The 20610-nt window shown below is 36.5% G+C and overlaps 1 protein-coding gene across 3 annotated transcripts in view; it reads right to left on the reverse strand.

Annotated features, from left to right (window-relative positions):
* The window catches only part of LOC144606651 (dyslexia-associated protein KIAA0319-like protein), a 79189-nt gene that overhangs the window by 38126 nt on the left and 20453 nt on the right, over positions 1-20610 (reverse strand). For all 3 annotated transcript variants that reach the window (XR_013548968.1, XM_078422940.1, XM_078422939.1), the window contains 6 exons: positions 15472-16190; positions 9288-9498; positions 8046-8144; positions 4088-4185; positions 2531-2618; positions 134-226 (listed from right to left, as the gene is read on the reverse strand). Coding sequence is in view for 2 of the 3 variants with exons in the window: in XM_078422939.1 (XP_078279065.1) it covers positions 134-226; positions 2531-2618; positions 4088-4185; positions 8046-8144; positions 9288-9498; positions 15472-16190 (1308 nt within the window). In the remaining variant the exon portion in view is untranslated. The remainder of the gene's footprint in view (positions 1-133; positions 227-2530; positions 2619-4087; positions 4186-8045; positions 8145-9287; positions 9499-15471; positions 16191-20610) is intronic.

Below are 20610 nucleotides of genomic sequence, written 5' to 3' on the forward strand. Positions count from 1 at the left end.
TGATTCAAAAAGCATTCACAATCTTAAGAAAAAAAAAGAAAAAAATTTATGCAAAGTAAACATACTCTAATTGTATTCTAATCATAGCCTAATAGCAGGTTTGTGTTACACTGTAGTAAATCTATGAACTTACGGCTTCCATCAATAAAAGTAGATGTTGTTGGCAGTGAGATCTCTTGCAGTTTTGGAGATACGACAGCCACTGGGGGCTGATTTACACGAGGTGCTGTAAAATAAACCATTCATAGTTAAATGAAAGCAATATTAAAAGTAGTAAATATGGGAAAAATACACCAACTAAAACGTGGCTTTGCTGCAAACAAAAGCAACACTAACAATTAGCTAGGACAATGCAGCAACAAATTCAGCTTCCTCGAATAGCCTTTCTATCATTAGAAAACAATCCATTTACTTGAAATATATGGGTAAAGAAAAACATTTTTCAATATTCCAAATGCAAACAGTTTTTGGCTAGGGCTATTCAAATAACTGCAACTGAAAATCATTCTGCCAGCTGAATCAGATTCAGGAGGCAATTACAAAAAGTTCCAATTGAGACTATCTGGATTTCACCTCAAGTGCAAATGCCTGGAACCCACAAGTCAATCTTTGCCTGCTTTGGTTGAACATTGGACGCCACACAAATGCCCCATAGGAACATGAACCAGCTCCCTGTCCATCACTGAATCAGAACACTCCCATGCTTTTCTCCAAGTGACCAATTGGGTATGTTGTCTGTTTTTGTTTGTAAAACATCACTGCTGTCCATCATTATAAGTTATTATGTTGGAATACAGAAGGAAACAAAAAACTGCCATCATTGCCTTATGTGCAAGTACAATTAAGTCAGAGTTCCCACAAGGAGATGAAATCAGTTCTCCAAACCTGCCTAGTCAGCCCAGGTTCATGTATAGCAATTCCATTCATTTGAATTAAGAGACAAGACTGTGAGGGAAAAGATAATTAATATACTTCTTAAATCAGTTAAGAGTTCAAATGTTTTAATTTTATTTTTTTAATAATTAATGATTTTAGTTTTTAAATAGTTTTTGAAAACTTCTGAATGATAATATAGTCACAGGTGTAATTAGGAAATTGTGGGAAATTTGCTGCCAGCACTCTGCTACTTATTCCCATTACCAATTCTCAAAGGAAAAGTGTGAACTTAAACTTTGCCAAGCCCCACCTTACACCGAATTGCTGATAAATGGCATCCTGATCCTAAATGACAGGGCTCTGTGCAGTTGGTGAGAATTTTATGACTTAATACTGTCAATGGGGTGAACCAGAATAAAAAACGATCACGTAATGCTTAGGTTGAAAAGGAGTCATCAGACTTTGCAGGCAATCCAAGTTGCCAAGGGCATTGAATGTTTCTTAATGTCACTAAAATTTAGAAACTTCCAAAGCCAACTAAAAAGTGAATTAAGAATATTTTTTAAAAGTGTGATAAGAATGGAAATTAAATAATTAAAACAATAAAGCCAACTCAATGCCAAATTGTAAATTACCATATACTTGTTATTCTCCCTGATAGCAAGAAATCTATTTAAATGAATAACCTTGTAGTTTATATGTCAAATCTAACTAGTTCAATGGGTAGACTTCTGGGGAGCTGCAACAGTTTGTGCCAGAAAATAACTACATTTTCACAAGAGCTCAGCCAAACATTTCACGACATCCAGACAAAATGTATACAGATCCAAAATATCTTGACATTGCCAGTATTTTTACATGAATTCTGGACTGTTATGTCCACACATTCCTTATAGTTATAGTGTGACTAGAAGAAGGTGGAAACAATGCATTATGAGATAGATTTTAGTATAAAACATTAAATTTGCATATATGGTTTCCATTAAAAATACAGTCACAGGAATTTATAATGGAAAATGTTGACAGGAGTTGACTGTTGGTACTGTAGTTTTAATGTCATATTAATATTAATTACAGTATAAAAAGAACACAATGTGGATTGAATTTTATTTTGTGACCTAGTTAAATTATTCCTTGCACTTTAACTACTCTTTTTTCAGAGGATTACATCTGGCTTTGAATTTCACAGGTAATGCATTTGCAAAATCAACCGATATTAAATTTAATAAATGTATTAAATTCCTCTCTACAAAGGACATTTTTGAAAATATTCAAGGATTTTAGTAACATGATGTTGATATTAAATACATTAATTTACAATGTTAACTCACCTATTTCAACTTGAAATCTTAACTCGTTTCACAGATGCTGAGTATTCAAGTGTTTCTGCTTTTATTTCCCATTTCCAGCAGTTACAATATTTTGCTTTTATATTCATTCACTCACCCAAATAATTTAGGGTTATTTTAATTTGCTTCCTTTTCTATTACACTTTTAGTTTTTAAACCATAGACACTGCTCTTTAAAGTATTTGAACCTTAATCATAACAATTCACCACACTGAGCCAATTGATTTGTTGTTACATAATGAATTAAGAGTTTTAATCATATGCTGAGCTGCTACACTTAAGATGATAAAATCATGAACACTAACCTGGCTTAACAGTCACATTCACTGAGCCTTCTCCGTATGCGTTGTCTCCTTGAACTATTAGCTTGAAGATGTAAAAACCAGCTGAAAGCTGAAAAATTGAAGTACCAAAACACCGTTTAGTTCAATGTGCAATGCACAGCATCAGCTCTACACTTGTGCTAAGACTGCGTATATTAATCAAATTGATCAGTAGTAATCTTCCAAACTTCCCTAGATTCTATAATTGTCTGAGTAGAATGAAGCAAATACATAGTCACATGCAATGCAACTGTAAAATTAAATTAATGCATTAAATTCGCATTTTTGGAAATATTCCAGGATTTTATTAACATAATGTACACTATTAATATTAAATACTTTAATTTACAATATGAACTCAACTATTTCAACCTGAAAGGAGAGTGACAGCAAACTCAGTTAGCCTGATATCATCTATCAGGAAAAGACTGAAATCCATTAAGAATAAGATAACAGAACGCTTAGAAAATCTACATGACTGGGCAGTTAAAGAAAATGATGTTTGCCAAACCTGATGAGTTTTTTTTAATATAAAAAGGTAAATAGGAGTGTCGTTAACGGTGTAGAACACAGATTTTCACAATGATAAGATATCTCGGGAAGAATCATTACAAGCAAATTGCAGGAATGAGGATAATATGATCGTATGGAAAGAGGATTGATTAAATATTAGGATACAAAGAGGAATCAACAGGAAGGTAGGCACAAATGCCGGAGTAACTCAGCAGGTCAGGCAGCATCTCAGGAGAGAAGGAATGGGTGACGTTTCGGGTCAAGACCCTTCTTCAGACTTAACAGGTCAGTTTGAAGGACTGGAATCAACTCAACAGGAATCAACAGGTCAGTTTGAAGTTGATAGACTGTTGCTGGTGAACTTTTGCAAAGAGCTTCCCCATCAGCCATTTATATTCTAGTAGCCCAAATTAAAAGAGAATGAAACAAATCCAAATATATTGATGATACAAAGCTGGATGGAAAAGTGAGATTCAAGAGGGATTAAAGAATCTGACAAGGGACGTTATAGGCCAAACGAGTCAGCAGAAATTCAGCATAAAGGAGTGAAGCACTGAAAAAAAGATGTTGAGTATAAATGGATTGGATTATCCTGTTTTTTTAAAATGAATACACTATACCTAGCTAATTTTAAATTGTCAGGGAGATACCAGTGTTGTTGGACATGGTTAAAGACAAGGTTATTTCCAGAGTGGAAATCTTCAGAAATACTGCTGGGATCTTGTCAGGCCCAATGTCTTTCCTATAATTGATTTTCTCAGCTGCTTCTTTATGTCAGATAAACTGAGTCAGATCAGCGAAAGGCTGGCTTCTGTGAGGCTTGGTTCAGAAGAATAGTTCATCATTTAGCACTTGCATTGGACACAGATGCAAATCTTCAGCATGGTCATTACACTTGCCTGGTGGGCCCTGCTAGCATTGAGGTGTATAGCATAGCGTGTTCTATGGCTGTTTCCTTCTGATAACTGTCCAATTCGCCACCACTTTTTAGATTATCTTTGTCATTAATTATTTTTATATACTTACTTTGGAGAGTTTCAGTGTCATCAAATGTTGACCCTCCATTTCTCCCACATAGTCATGGGGATGAATAATTAGTTGCCAATCATATTTATAGCTTGAGCCTTGAATTAAAAATAGAGAATTAGAACCAGGTTGCATGGTAAAAATCAGGTCTTGATGTGACAATATATAAAATCAAATAAGAAAACATTTGAATAGTTAAGGGATGTCTTATCCGATTTTACTGAGAATATCATGTAAACTAACGAACTGAGGCATAGGAGTTGTGATGTCTTAGATTATATATAAATTATCAAAGAGGCAGTTTTAAAGAGCATGAAGACAAATCCTCAAGGCCAGACCATATATCCTCAGACAGTGTGAGGGTTAGGGAGGAAATTGCAGAGACCCCTGTAGAGATATTTGCATTATCTTATGCTGCAGGTGAAGTTCTGGAAGACTGGCTAATGTTGCATCATTATTTAACAAGAGCAGCGAGGACATGGCTGGAAACTACAGGCCGGCAACGTTGGTGAAGTAGACTCTTAGGGACAGAATCTATTGGCATTTCGATAGGCATGAACTGATCAGAGATAGTCAATATGTGTGCCAGGGATATCATGTCTTTTAAATCAGAACCTTTTCTTTCAAAAAATCACCAAAAGGACTAATGAGAGCAGGGAGCAGGGCTATAGCAATGCCTTTGAAAAGGTTATGCATGTTAGGCTAGTCAGGAATGTTAGATTGCATGGAATTCAAGGTGAGCGAGTCATGTGTATTGGCTTAGAGAAAGAGTCAAAGGGCAGTTGTGGAGGGTTGTTTTTCTGATTGGAGATCTGTGACCAGTGAAGTGCCGCAGGAGTCGGCGCTAGGTCCACTGCCGTTTGTTACATACATTAATGATTTGGAAGACAATGTAGTTAACAATATAGTTTGCAGTTGACGCCAAAATTGGTGGTATAGTCAACAGTGAGGAACATATCAAAGTTTATGTCAAAATCTAGATTAGTTGCGATGGTAAACCAAGGATATGCAAATGGAATTTAACTCTGACAAGTGTGAGGTCAATTTGCTATGTCAAACCAGGCAGGACTTACATAGTAAACGGTAGAGCCCTGGTGAGGGTTGCAGAACAGATCTCAGAGTACAGTTACTTGGTTTCCCTGAAGTGGCAAGTCAGATGAAGAGTGTGGTGAAGGCATTGGGCATGCTTAGCTTCATTAGGAAGGGAACTGTACAACTCCTCCCCCTTCTGTCGTGAGGCAGATTGAGTCTGACCCTCCTACACCCCCCCCCCCCCCCCCCCCACCACCACCATTCTTTGCACATCCACAGTCCTTTCCACTCATCACTTTAATTTCATGTTTTCATATATTTCGTGTTTTTATGACTGTTGGCAGATCAATTTCCCTCCTGGGATAAATAAAGTTCTATCGTATCGTATTGCATACAAAGGATGAGACTTCTTCATGCCGCTAAGTGCAGTTCTGGCCACCCAGCTATAGGAAGGAAGTTATTAAATTAGAAATAGTGCAGCAGAGATTCATCAGATGTTACCCGAGATTGCAGGCTTGAGTTACAGGGAAAAGTTGTGTAGGCCGAGACTTTTTCCTTTGGAGCATAGAAGGCAGAAGGGTGGCCTTAGTGAGGTGTACAAGATCATAAGGAGCATGGATAAAGTAAACGCTCAGTCATTTCATTTTTTTAGGGTAGAGGATTCTAAACGAGAGGGTATAGATTTAAGGTGAGAGCAGAGAGATTTAAGAGGGATCTCAGGCACAACGTTTTCCACTCAAGAAGATCTTATCTGAGGTTATAATGCACATTATTGGCTTTCGATGAAGAGAGCATAAGCACATATTCAGAAGTTCCCACACTGCACAACTGAATTTATTTTAAAGGATCTTCGAATGGAGAAATGGATACAAACAGGTGCTATGACTTAGAGTCAATGAGCTTCATACATTATTAAAATAATTATTACATACAGACAACACAGTGGCACAGCAGGTGACGTTGCTGCCAAACAGCTCCAACTTCCTGGGTTTGATACTGACCTCTATTGCTAACTGTGGAGTTTGCAGAGTTGTCTTGTGACTACATGGGATTACTTGGATGCTTACGTTCATACCCATCTCAAAGATAATATTATGTTAGGTTGATTGCTTACTGTGAATTATTCCCTTCAATAGGATGGAATTGGTTATGTGAGAGAGCCAAGGTTACAGGGTAATAAGTGGGAAAATGGGATTGATGGGATTGCTCTAGGAGCCATCTTAGAATTAATGGGCCGTATGGCCTTTTTGATTGTCACCAAAAGACACTGTAGAGCAGAATGTGAAATAAGAATCAAGATAGATTATTTCATATTTATAGTAAATTACCAGGAGCAGTTTCCTGTTTTCCTGAAATCTAATGCAGAAGCAATCCAATTACACAAATTTTTAAAATATCTTTAAGAAATAATATTGAAGAGCTAGTTTAAATAAAGGAATATAAATGGAATTTCTCAATAAAACTTTTTTCAATTTGATTGCGGTTGATAGCATTAAAAAAATTATTTTGGAATGCTGCTGGCCCTTTGCATTTTGTATATAATTAGCTATTACAAAAATCTATACTAACTACTTATTTAATTCATTTGGTAGACATGATGGTCACATCGCACGGATGGTCACATCGCACAGTGAACCGGCACAGACCTACTTGAACTTTATAGTTTTAAATCTGTTTCTAATTTTGTTTCACTGGGTTGTATAAATTTATCCTGATTAGCTAATTAATTTATTGCATCGTATGGAAGGCACATTCCCAATCTCATTGTACCCCTGTACAATGACAATAAAGATATTTGGATTGTATGATCAAATGAACAAATTAAGATCAAAAGAATTCAAGTTGATTGTAATTACTTCTAATTAGATCATTTAACTAACCAAATGTACATTAATACATTAATTAATTTACAATAGAAATTCACTCCATTAGTATTTGTAGGTTAATACACATACAAGACATTAACATTCTGATGTATTTGATATTCTAACTAAAAGTTAAATACAATATTAGTGGATGGCAAACAATTATTGTATATAGTTTAACTGTAAAAGAAATATAACATTTAAAATATGCACACCATTTGGCTTGCACTTGTTAAGTTGTATACTACTGTGTAGGATAATTATTGTTAAAAGTAAGATCTTAAGATCAAATTTGGCAGACATTATTGTACAAGACATTCTATACAAAAGGCAAATCGGAATTCCATGCTTAAATCAAGTTACTAAACTATTTTCATAAAAATGATGACACAGCAATCTAAAATATTTTCAACATTTCTATCCATAATGAGTTACTGAGAAGACATACCAAACGTTCTCCTTTAATCTGCTTTTTTTTGTCAGAGACCATTTATATGACAAAGAGTCCCAAATAACCTGTGCATATTTTGAATAATGCCTCAACTGATCATATAGTCGTACAGTACAGAAACTGTTCTATGTTTAAGTTAAAGATATTTCCACCTGTTTGCTGCAACCTGGTGCTATATTTATGCCATTCATAGAAATAGCACTTATACTACAACCTAAATTGTAAAGCAATACCCAGAATAAACTTGTTTCAGTTATTTTATGAATACTCTTTGGGAATGGCTATATCCAGTGGGGTGCCACTTAACAAAAAACTCAAGAGGTATAATGAAGTGGGTTAATATAAACTGAAATAAATAATTCTTCCGCAACTGTCAATGTCAAGATTTTGGACTCTCGTGCCTATGTGCAATTTTGATTTGAACAAACCTATGGAAATATTATAGTTCTGTACTACAGGTTAGACTTGGAATATATTAATATAAAGGTGTTCTTCCATGATGAAATCTAAACATCTGAAGAAATGAATGATTTCAATACTGATAAACAGCCAAGATGATTCAATAAGCTCATTCATTCCCTCGTGAGTAAGCAGAGATCAAATTGCTTACCTTCTGGGGAAATGGGCAATACAAAGGCATTCAGATCAACCTTATCCGTTGGCAGAGTTATATCCACGCTGTCCCCAGCAGAAACAATCAGTTCCTTCACTGTTAACAACACATCAATGTTTTCATATCAGAATAATTGTTTTCATTGTTTCCAAACCAATTTTGCAATTCTGTAAGCTTCTAATACACAGTTCTTTATTCCACAATCGCTTATAATCTGCTTAATTGTAAGCTGTTGAAATTTCAGTTCACAAAGGTTGCTTTTGACTTGCTAAGAGTCAAGTGTGTTCAAATGTCATTATGCACTGGGAATAGAACAATTAAATATTTACAGCTTAACAAGCCCATTAATGTAATATCGCAGCAAATAAATATACAATCATGAATAATACAATAAATTATCAATCATACTACATAATCCACAGTAGAAGATTGCTAAAATAGCATTGTGTTTAAGTTTGTATGTACCTTTTTCCCGATCGTAACAACAAAACGAGAGCTAAGCTGGTTATGTTGATACCCATGTTCAGAATGATCAGGATGGATGGTTTTGTTTTTGTCCAAACTTATGACAGATTAAATCCAAAATGATATGAAAGGACATTTAATGCCAACATCTGGGGAACTTTCTTTTTCTCCCCCGAATTTATGACTTAATTAACTGTTTCCTCACTCAAGTCAACATTTATTCCAAAGACATGAGCACAGAAATCTTTGCTGGCGTACACCAGTGCATACTGAGGATGCACAGTGGTCTCATCATTCCAAATTGCACATGGGATATAAACTGAGGCCCTATCTGTTTTCTCAGGTGAATGTAAAATAAACCATGTTATTATTTCCATGGAAGCTATTCTAAACAGGTTACCCAGTATCCTAAGTAATATTTCTCTCTCAACCATTCTCAAAGAGATTATTGGGCAATAGCACTTACTGTGCACAATTTGGCAGTGACACCTCCTGCATTAGTGACCTGATTTGCAGTGCATTGTAATGCACCGTATGACGTCCTGAGGTGGAGATGAGAACTTTTTCCTTGTTAATACAATCACATTCATGAGCTAAGACAAGTGTTAGTTGTGAATATCAAACTTGATTTGAAAGGTTTTAATTCAAATCTCCCGTGGAAAACATTTCTGAGGTTACACTTCAATTATCAATCACTATCAAGAAAATTAAATGGAGATGAACAAAGAAATAAATTGCTGAAATGGATACACAAAGTCAGTATATTCAGCTCACCTGCGGTGGCATCTGTGACACTGGGTGGATGATTTGTAGGTTGAATTATAGCATTGGTGTTCAGGAGTGGGGATGCAACAGTGACGACTGACAATGTTCCATTTATGCTGTCATTCGTTGCATTCATTTGGTTGGATGATGGAGTAGTCAATTTAGAATCAGGAGGAATGACCAAAGAGGCAGCATTTGGCAAAGAGTTTCCTTTACCAACCTAAGTAAAGCCATAAGAAAATAAAAGGTTAATTAAACAGAATTAAAAAAATTTCTTAGGTTTAATGAAAACATTTAATAAACATGAAAGACAACCAGGTGTAGAAAAGTTTTAAACAACAGTGCAGGAACGTAATGCCACTGTATTAATGCTGAAATATAAAAATACAATGCATTTTTCATATATCATCAAAGCATCATTCCATACCAATGAGCAATGTCATTTTTAATGTTCAATATGAAACAGCCAGCATGGTAGTGAATAGTCTCATGACTATGAAGGTAGACACAAAATGCTGGGGTAACTCAGCGGGTCAGGCAGCATCTCAGGAGAGAAGGAATGGGTGACGTTTCGGGTCGAGACCCTTCTTCAGTCTGAAGTCAGACTGAAGATGACTATAACGGGTTTCATTTATATAACTGTTTTCATTTATATGACACTTTTAACAAAATGGGCAAAGAAATTAACAAAACAGAAAATGAAAGATTCAGAGAGCGAATAAATTTCCACCATGCAACAAGTGGTTGGAACGAACATGGAATCTTACATTAAGATAACTACACTCTTTCTGGAACAGGAGCCCATTCTTGAAGGGTGGTTCAACACAAACTAAAGCTGTCCCTATGCAATGCATTCCTCCCACAACATCATTCAGCAGGATCAGACAAATTTAGGCACATGAGGAGATCATTCAGCACAGAAGGTTGTCATTATTCCCATCATGTTCAGTTTGTGGTACCACATCCCTCCTGTGAAATGCTAGGAACAACAAAATGCAATACCATGGATGAAGCCCAACTAGTGTTTTTTATTAAAAAAACAAATGCTTGAGTAACTCAGCGGGTCCGGCGGCATCTCTGGAGAACATGTATAGGTGATGTTTCAGGCCAGGATCATGTTCTCCAGAGATGCTGCTTGACCCGCTTAGTTACTTCAACACTTGGTGTCTGTTTTTGTAAATCAGCATCTACCAGTTCATTGCTTCTAATGTTTTAGATAGTTCCAGTATGATCTTCAAGTTCTCATTTTCTATGGCTCAAGCTGATGCATAATAAATTTCAAATGCAAAAAAATATAAAAATCCACAAAACATGATTGTGACTTAATTACTACGGAATGAAGAGCCTGGCTGAAGTACTTGAACAAAATAGATCATTGGAGAGATAAACCAAAACAAGAACCTGGATCACTTTTCACCTCCCAAAACCAGGGCTAAATAGGGTGACTGAAGTAACCCAGATTCCAAGCTTGGTGTAATTACTTTAACAAAGTACAATCATGGAACAAAACATTGTTATAATCTTTAACTGCTATTTACAAGTTAAACTCACAGACTTAAGGGGAGCTACATAAAAATATAACACTTGACTAGCCAATTGCTTTTATTGGAGAACTATTTTGTCAAAATAAAACAAATGTAGTGCATTCATATTATAAATAGTGCAGAGTAGATGCAACTTAAAACAAAAGTTAATTACTTGTTGCCATATTTCTCTGTTGAGTATCAAATGTAACTCAATATTTGTAGTGGAAAAATGCAGTCTTGAAGGAAGAATGGTCTCTTGTCCTCATTGCTACCCTTTTCTGATTACTGTCCTTGGGTCTTAACTGTTGCTTTAGTTTAAATCAGACTTGGATATTCAGAATCTTATGGCTGAGCTCTTTGTCCCGATATTACACATGGATCCATTAAAGGAACCACAGATCACAAGTAAAATTAATGCACATTTAAGGCTCACATTTTTTGCATTGATACCAAGTATTTTTAACTCCATAAATGCAGATCAATAGATCAGGAATGTGCTTACTACAACACATTGTCATTTCTCCTTACAGTGAAGAACCAAGATTTCACAATTTTATCATCCCCTTAAACAGTCAACATTTGCCCAACAAGTACAACTGGATACTAATTTATTTGTGAAATTAAACTGAAACAAGTCTTAACTAGTTGAGCCCAAACTTGTCAGCATCAGCTTATTGCCACAGAAGGCAGTGGAGGCCAAGTCAATGGATATTTTTAAGACAGAGATAGATAGATTCTTGATTAGAACAGGTGTCAGGGGTTATGGGGAGAAGGCAGGAGAATGGGGTTAAGGGGGAAAGTTAACTCAGCCATGATTGAATGGGCCAAATGGCCTAATTCTGCTTCTATCACTTATGAACATGAACTATTGTTCACTAGTACTGCCCAAGGTCAGCCTGTTGAACTTGCATACTCTGGTTACAAAGGACCTGATGTGTTGGTGTAAGATGCCCAGGACTCCAGTAGTGCAGCCATGCTGAGGCCATCAATGGTGCACAAAAGATCTTATGTGAAATTGCCAAAAATGCTTTTAAATACTCTGACATTGAGAAACCTTTACAATTAAGATAATTACAGCAATTTTAAACAATGAAAATTAGTGAAAGACTGAAATGATTATAATTATTAAACTAATCTTTAATATTTAAGAGAAACTTAATTTCTCAGTTTATCTCCCTTGAATACACATCTTCTGCCTGGCCCATCTAGTTATCACACTGACCATTATATGCTTTAACTGCATATTCACTCTAAATTAAAAGGTATAGTATAGGAACTTGCACAAGGAGAAGACTCCGCAGGATGCGTGGAAATTTTCCTTCTCAGGTTCTTTGTTCTGGCACATCAAAGACGCCGAGAATGTCTGAAGAGTTTTGCACAGTTTTTGTTTTGTATATATTATTGTTCTGTATAAAATATTATATATTTATGGAAAAAAATTCAAAGGCTGCACCAATGGCATTTCCTACTCTAATACACAATTCAAAAGTTTCATCACATTGGCTGGTTATTTTCATCCTGCTTTAATATTCAACTGATCTAGCTCTTCCCTTTCTTAACTTTGTTATCTCTATTTAACAGGACTAGTTAGTGACCAATATCAACAAAAACCACAGGCTTCCCCAACTACACTTTTCTCCACCTCATTCATGTGAGGATTTCACTTTATTTTCAATTATTGCATTTAATCTGTTCCAATGATAACCCTCGCGTGACAATGGTTATTTCATGTTTTCCTTCATCTTCAACCGGAACTTCTACTTTTTCAAAGTTGACAGCACTATATCTGTCCCATTTTCCAATGATCTACTCTCAACCCTCTCTTCTCAACCAGAACAAGAATGGTGTTCTTTTTGTCCTCACCTTCCATTTTTTCCTACACTAAGGTGGCATTCGGTTAACTCATTGAGCATTTAGTTTAACAAGTTAAAATTAGCAGAATTTAAAAAAAGAATAATCGTGAATGGCTCAGACACAAGTTTAAAGAGCAAATGTGGCTTCGCATTTGTAAAATATTAATGCTGAAAATCTGAAATGAAAATAAAAAATGGACAAACGCCAACTAGAAAAAGAAAATCTAATCTTTCATCAGAACTCAGGTCATTCACCCGAAATAAATGTTGTTTCTCACACTTTCTGAATTTATGGATTTTGCTAGAAACATTTTATGAAGTTTGTCACCTCATGCAAAATAATCAACATTCAACAATGCCCTATGCACATTCAATTAAGAAACAAATATAAAAAGAAAACACCATTCCAAATCAATTTGATAAGTGACATTGCTTATGGCTAAATTAAAAGAATAATTACACTGACATAATTAACAATATTCATTTTCAACATGTCAATTTTTAAATTAATGAATCATTGTATTTTAATTATGTAGAGCACCTAGTAGATGCTTCCTCTTTTGAGTGATTAGCAGATTGCTAAACTGACCCAAATTACCCATTTTGTTATTCAAGTCATCATTGTGGTGAATCAAATGGAAAATCTATATCTTATCACATTAAGATATCAATCATTTTTCACAGACATCAACTTATTTCTTTATATAAACAAGTCAAAGCTTTGATTCAACATATATTTTAGCTTTGATGAATATGTGACAATCCTTCGCTTTGAGTGCCACACCCTACATTAGTATTCTCCTTTCAAGACTGTAATTCAATCTTGGTGCTCCCATTTCTGTAAGCCATTCCAGTCTTGCCTTAGGGCCAATTGAACACTCAATTGCATTACAGCCTTATAACTAGTTGGCAGGTACTTCTTAACCTGTCTAGTATAGTGTTCCTCTCCATACCCCTATATCATATTTGACATTTCATAATGCATGGGCATTTCAAATCATCCCAACATGATTCTGAAAGTGATAACATAAAACTTACGCAGGATAAATTTCAAAATACATCAGCAAAATAGTATCAAAATAAAACTTAATTTGATGCAAGGAGAATTTGCGTTTTAAGAGAACACATTTTCAGCCGTTCAGCAATTAAATGTCAGAAATAATATTAACAGTGTTTATTAGCTCGAAGCTACGATATCAAATAGTTTAATCACATGCCACCATGCCGCACCGTGTAGTGTGGAACATGCCGAACAAAGATTCTGCTTTAATTTAACGCATCCTTTTGCATACTTTATACCTGTCATTTGCACCTTTCTTCCACCATTCCATTATCAGATAAATTTAGGTGGCATGTGTACCTAAACACACCACTTCAATCATACTGTTACTTTGTAAGAACATCTTGGAATCTTCACAAATTAATGGTTAATCTCCTGAACACTGTTGCAAGAAAATGTGAAATTCAGTGCCCTCCATAATGTTTGGGACAAAGACCCATCATTTATTTATTTGCCTCTGTACTCCACAATTTGAGATTTGTAACAGAACAAAATCACATGTGGTTAAAGTGCACATGTAGCTAAAGTGCACATTATTATCTGATGTTCTGCAAAGTGCACATCATTATTTGATGTTCTGCAAAGTGATCACACAATCTGCTTTTGTTTTTTCCAATGTAGAGGAGAAAACATTTTGAACACTAAATGGAGTGGCTTATTATCGTCTCCCACTTTAATTTTCTGTCCTTCCCCCATTCTAACCGATGGGTCTGTAGCTTCCCTGAAGCTTGGGGAAAAGCACTTCATCTTCTGTCTGGGCAATTGCAGGCTTCTGCACAGAATAATGGATTCTACAGCTTCAGGTAATTTGATTTTTTTGTTTGTATCAGTCATCCATCTGTGATATCGGCTCAGCTTGTTTATTGTTCTCCACCCATCCACTCCACATTTTCTTCTCTCTCAGTGAAGGGCATGCCCAGTGTAACCTGCTTGCGACATCTTCCTGTTCTGCATTTCCTAACTCCAACACTCTTTTGTCCATGTTCTCTCACTCTAACTTTATCACTCATGCCCAATTAACTTTGTTTATAGTTGATCCTCAGTCACCCTGGTTTTATCCTGTCAGCATCTTCCTGTTCTGCATTTCCTAACTCCAACACTCTTTTGTCCATGTTCTCTCACTCTAACTTTATCACTCATGCCCAATTAACTTTGTTTATAGTTGATCCTCAGTCACCCTGGTTTTATCCTGTCAGCATAAGGGATTTCAACCCAAAATATTAACTGTTTCTCTTACTACAGGTGCAACCTGCTGAGAATTTTCTGCTTTTATTTTAGCTTCCTAATGGGACAATCTAGATATCGATTTTTGCAAAATGCAAAAACAATCATTAGACCAATAATGACTAATTTTGGCCAACAAAATCTCTTAATCAAAAGGTTAACGGTGAATATACTGACCAATATAACACCAAAATATTACCCTGTATTCTCAGAAGGGAATCCTTCTCTCCACATTGGTCTATAACACTGCAATGGCTCACACAAACATTGTTCACAAAGTAACTTGTGTAAAATAACATGTTGGTATGATCAATCACCCAAGCAGCAGTTCAGGCTATTTCTTGGACTAACACCAAGTTAAGATTTTTTTTTAAGTCATCAAAGCATATTCAGTAATATATAATGCCATCCACACTTTTTAATATAGCTCAAAATGACAATTATAACCACACATCAAACTCTGCACATTTTTTAAAAATAGTGAAGCATTAGTTTAGGAGACCGGTTATTTTAAAACGTTGAAGATTTACCTTGGGCTGCAGAGCCTGCATCGATGTTAAGTTTCGTTCATCTAAGATGGGAGCAGATCTTTCAGTATTTTGGTCATTCACAGTGTTATTATTGTCCTTGATGCTTTTTCGATGAGATTGTTCATCTTTTTCTGCATTTTGTTGTGATTTTGAATCGTGAGTGCTTTGCTGTTCTACATTTTCAGAAGGACTTAATTTCTTATTATTATCACCAATGGGCTGTACTGTTTGTGTTCGTTGCGAAGTAGAATCTTCAATTTTTGGAACCTCTGCAAGACTATCAGAGGGTGCAGATGCCTCACGTCTTGTCCTGGTGTTATTTTTCTTTCCTACCAAAGAATTTCCAAGTAATTGGCCTGTAACTGGAGTTCTATTGATTCTGGTCAAATTAAGAGTTTTAGCCTTGGCAAGAAAATTATATTTTATAATCCTGTGCTTAGAACTCTGCGAATCCCCACAAGGCAGAAGTTTATAAATAAATATTAGTGTCGAGTTGGAATTGTCTATTTTGTTAAACTGGCAGTTTCCTCGTAATCTGCAGTCCAACAGGTAACACTTCCCTTCCAGTAGCCATGCCACATTACAATGGCATCTTCGACAGCAGGCTTCTCTGCAAGACTGAAAAGAACTGGCTTCCTCCACAAATACACTTCGCTGTCTGACTCGCGCAAGCATCCCTTTTTGATTCGCTGCTGTCCAACAGTTCTCTGTACTTGCACCTGTATTGGAGACAAATGCAGAAAGTTTTAATTCTTTTATACTTAGTTAGCTACCTCACTTTTGTTACATTTTCTGATCAAAGTGAAACTCATCCAAAAATTCCAAGCATTCATTTTTGAAACATGTGAGGGTTATCTGCCAAACTTAGTACTGTATTTAGTACAGCAAATTTACTATAACAGAACAGTTAGAGAGCACAACATATGTTCCTGGCGTTTACCAAAGTACAGATAATTATAAACAGGAGGTGGCCATTTTGAATATTGATTTGTGTCAGTTAATGGCAGAGTAATCCCATTGGAGTTATTGCCCCACTCTAACAACACAGCCTTTGATATTATTTTCTTTGAAGCACTGATTCAATTTTGAAACATCATATTGATTCTATTTCCATCACTCTTACAGGCTGTGAAGTCTGGATTATAACTATTCTATGTAAATAAAAGCTTTTCTCCACATCCTCATTATGGCATCATTTACTACTCAAAGCTGCACATCTGCTTCTCCCCAAATCCCAACACTCTGGAATCATACACCAATAGGAAAAAATAGAGAGAACTATTTCTATTTATCTGATATATACATCACTATAATCCCCACAAGATCTGGACCTAGGAACAGTAGGAATACAGTTGCACAATGCTTAAGTTATGGATAAGCAGACAGGGTTCTAAATCATTGACCCAGAGAAACACGTTTGAATACCATCATGGCAGCTGGAGAATATATTAAAAATATTATAAAATCTGGAATTTATAAACATCCTGTCTCTGAAATGGTAACTATATAATTATCTGATTGCGGCAAAACTTACCTGGCTGCTAATGCCCTTTATCTTTATCTGATTCTGATACATATTCTAACTGTGGATTTCCTCAGTTATGGCACAATCAAGAATGGATAATAAGTTTGCTGGGGCACTCAGTTGACCCATCAGAGCTTGGCATTTAAGATTTAACCATCATTCAGGTAACTGCACTAAATAGGCCCTTCAAAGCCCCAAATTCCACAAAATTGGAATTGAAAATAAATAAATCAGGAATTCAAGTTCAAATAGGAATTAGAAACATAGAAAAATAGCTGCAGGAGTAGCCCATTCAGCCCTTCGAGCCAGCATCGCCATTCAATATGATCATGGCTGATCATCTAAAATCAATACCCCTTACCTGTTTTTTCCCCATATCCCTTGATCCCTTTAGCCCTACGAGCTAAATCTAACTCTCTCTTGAAAACATCCAGTAAATTGGCCTCCACTGCTTTCTGTGGCAGAGAATTCCGTAGATTCACAAGCGATTATTTGGCTACACTGAGTCCCAGGCTGTAAATGGCCACTGAATGCACTTTCCACACTGGCAATACTTATCTTCTGGGAACTCTTGCCAATTACTTATAAAACCTACAGAATGGTTCCAACCTCTCCCGTGAAAAATGACCAAACTAGTCTCTGTAGGTTCTATGAAATATACAATTGAGTGGCATTAATCCCAACATCCTGTTCAGCGAGTCTGAACATTGAGTAAACTATATTTTCCACAAACCTCCACATTCTTTGTACAATAAAATTGGATTACAGTCAAACAGGTTTTTCATTGTTAAATGGAGAAAACATGGCAAAACTGGATCCCACGGCATCCTTTTGGGTTTAATAATGTTATCACCGGTTATCAGGCAAATGAATCATCCTACCACAATCAGAGAGCAGTGCTGAACCACTATATACCTCATTGGTGACCCTAAGACTGTCCCTGATTGGACTTTGCTGGCATTACCTTGCACTAAACATTATTCCCTTATCATGTGTCTATACACTGTAAATGGCTCAAATCATCTTTTGTCTTTCTGCTGACTGGTTAGCATGTAACTAAATCTATTCACTGTACGTCGGTACACGTGACAATAAACTAAACTGAACTGATGTCATCAAGATGTCCAAAGTGGTACTTACAGAAGTTTTTGCAGCCTTATTGATGATGCATCAAGTGGCAGCCAAAGGTATAATCTACGATAATTTTGAGATCAATCAGCACATAATGCAGGTCAAAACCAACACCATCATTTCAAAGCCCAGCACTTAATCTAATTTAAACTCAGCAGTAGCATGGGAGGCTCCCCTTACCTATTGCCCAATTCTACAAACCAGTTCTGCAGTGCTGCAAACCTTTCTGCTTTCGAGAGACCATTCAGGAGGCAGTGTGGTAGTTGGGGAACATTGTTTTTTTACTTTAGATATCTACTTGCTGAAACCTGCCTTCTGTTACAGTCCCAGTTGAGACTCCAAAGTTGGGAGGAGATGTTAATACCAGCGATTGTCTAGGCAACCCAAGTGAGTTATTCATCCATCTTATTCTCAGCCAAGTTATTTTTCAACAACACATGCTTGCCAAATACTGTTGTACAAGAGAACCCAAAGAGATGCTTTTTCAAGGGACTACATATCATTGCAGTCTTGCCAGAATCTACCAGCCAAAAAATTAAAGAGCATTGCGATGATTGGAGTTTAAGTCCTGGTACAGAGCTGCAAGAACTGAGCATATATTTGTTTTCACCTTGTCAAAGTAATCTGTGTCCTTGTGCAATTCTCACCATTCACCAAATCTATGACTACAGACAACAGAATCCCCCAGATCAATTGGAAAAACACATGAACTAATGCCGGTGTCCCTAGCCAAAATTCCTACTATGGATGCTCCATCTGTTTCACCCTCCATGATAATGGTTGAATTACACCACCTAACATTGCTTATACTCTTACTATCTCCATTACTACATGAAAATTTGGATTTGTACACCCCCGAGGTGATCAATAACATTTAAAATATATATATATATTTTTTAATGTTTGCTAACCATAGCCCTAACCAAGCAGAAAACCATTCACCAAACTATGGACCTCATTGAAACTTACCGGATTGTGAAAGAACTGGATAGAGTGGATGTAGAGAGGATGTTTCCACTAGTGTGAGAGTCTAGGACCAGAGGTCATAGCCTCAGAATGAAAGTACATTTCTTTCGGAAGGAGATGAGGAGGAATTTTTGTCAGAGATGGTGAATATGTGGAATTCATTGCCACAGAAGGCTGTGGAGGCCAAGTCAATGGATATTTTTAAGACAGAGATAGATAGATTCTTGATTCGTACAAGTGTCAGGGGTGATGGAGAGAAGGCAGGAGAATGGGGATAGGAGGGAAAGATAGATCAGCCATGATTGCATGGCGGAGTAGACTTGATGGGCCAAATGGGCAAATTCTGCTCCTACCACTTAAGAACTTATGACAAAGGTTCAGGTTAACGCTCCAGACAAGGCAGGGACTCCATGAATGGTCAAAGGATTACAGAATACAATCTGCAATTGACTCTTGTTTGCAGGTTCCACTATTGCCCAATCATTCCTTGCAGCATACTTCCTTGTTTTTCCTTTGATTATTTGCCTACCTTGAAATTTACTTTCTTCCAGTACTTTAATGGACTTCCATCTGTTCTCCAGGCAACACTCTCGCTCAGATTATTATCATATTCAGATCCTCCCACATCCAACAACTGATTTTTAAGAAAGACTCCAGAAACTACTACAAGAGATGCTACATAACGTTGGCACATCTGAAGTTATGAGAACTGCACATAACACTTCTGGGTGGGGTGGAATATGATATCTATTGATAGAGATATGAATGAGATGAATGAGTCATAGTCATTGACCACGGAAATGGGTCTTTCAGCCACCACATCCCTACAGACATTTTTTGCCTGTCTACATTAATCTCATTGGCCCATATTCTTCTATGTCTTGCTTATTTAAGATGTTGCCTCAAAAGCCTCGTAAACATAGAAAATATACCAGGTTCCACTGCCTTTGCTGGCAGCATCCTCCAGAAATCAACCACTCTGTAAGAAAACTCTCCTAAAATCCACTTTCAAATTCCTTCCTCTCACCTCAAACATATGCTCCCTTGTTTTTGATACCCTGCAATGGGAAAAAAAAAGATTTTGACCAACTGGTGTATTCATGTCTCTCAAAATCATATGGATCTCTATCAGGTCACTCTCTGCCTCCTTTAGCTCAGGGAATATAAAACTAACCTATCCAATCGCTTCTCAAAATGAAGATCTTCTAATCCAGGTTACATTCTGGTGATTGACACAAAAAGCTGGAGTAACTCAGAGGGACAAGCAGCATTTCTGGAGAGAAGGAATGGGTGACGTTTCGGGTCAAAACCTTCTTCAGACTAGTTAGGGAAAAGGGAAAAGGGAAACAAGAGATATAGACGATCATGTAGAGAGATAAAGAACAATGAATGAAAGATATGCAAAAAAGTAACAATGATAAAGGAAACAGGCCATTGTTAGCTGTTTGTTGGGTGAAAACGAGAAGCTGGTGCGACTTGGGTAGGAGAAGGATAGAGAGAGAGGGAGGGGATGAAGT

This window comes from Rhinoraja longicauda, chromosome 27, assembly GCF_053455715.1.
Source record: "Rhinoraja longicauda isolate Sanriku21f chromosome 27, sRhiLon1.1, whole genome shotgun sequence".
NCBI lineage: Eukaryota > Metazoa > Chordata > Chondrichthyes > Rajiformes > Arhynchobatidae > Rhinoraja > Rhinoraja longicauda.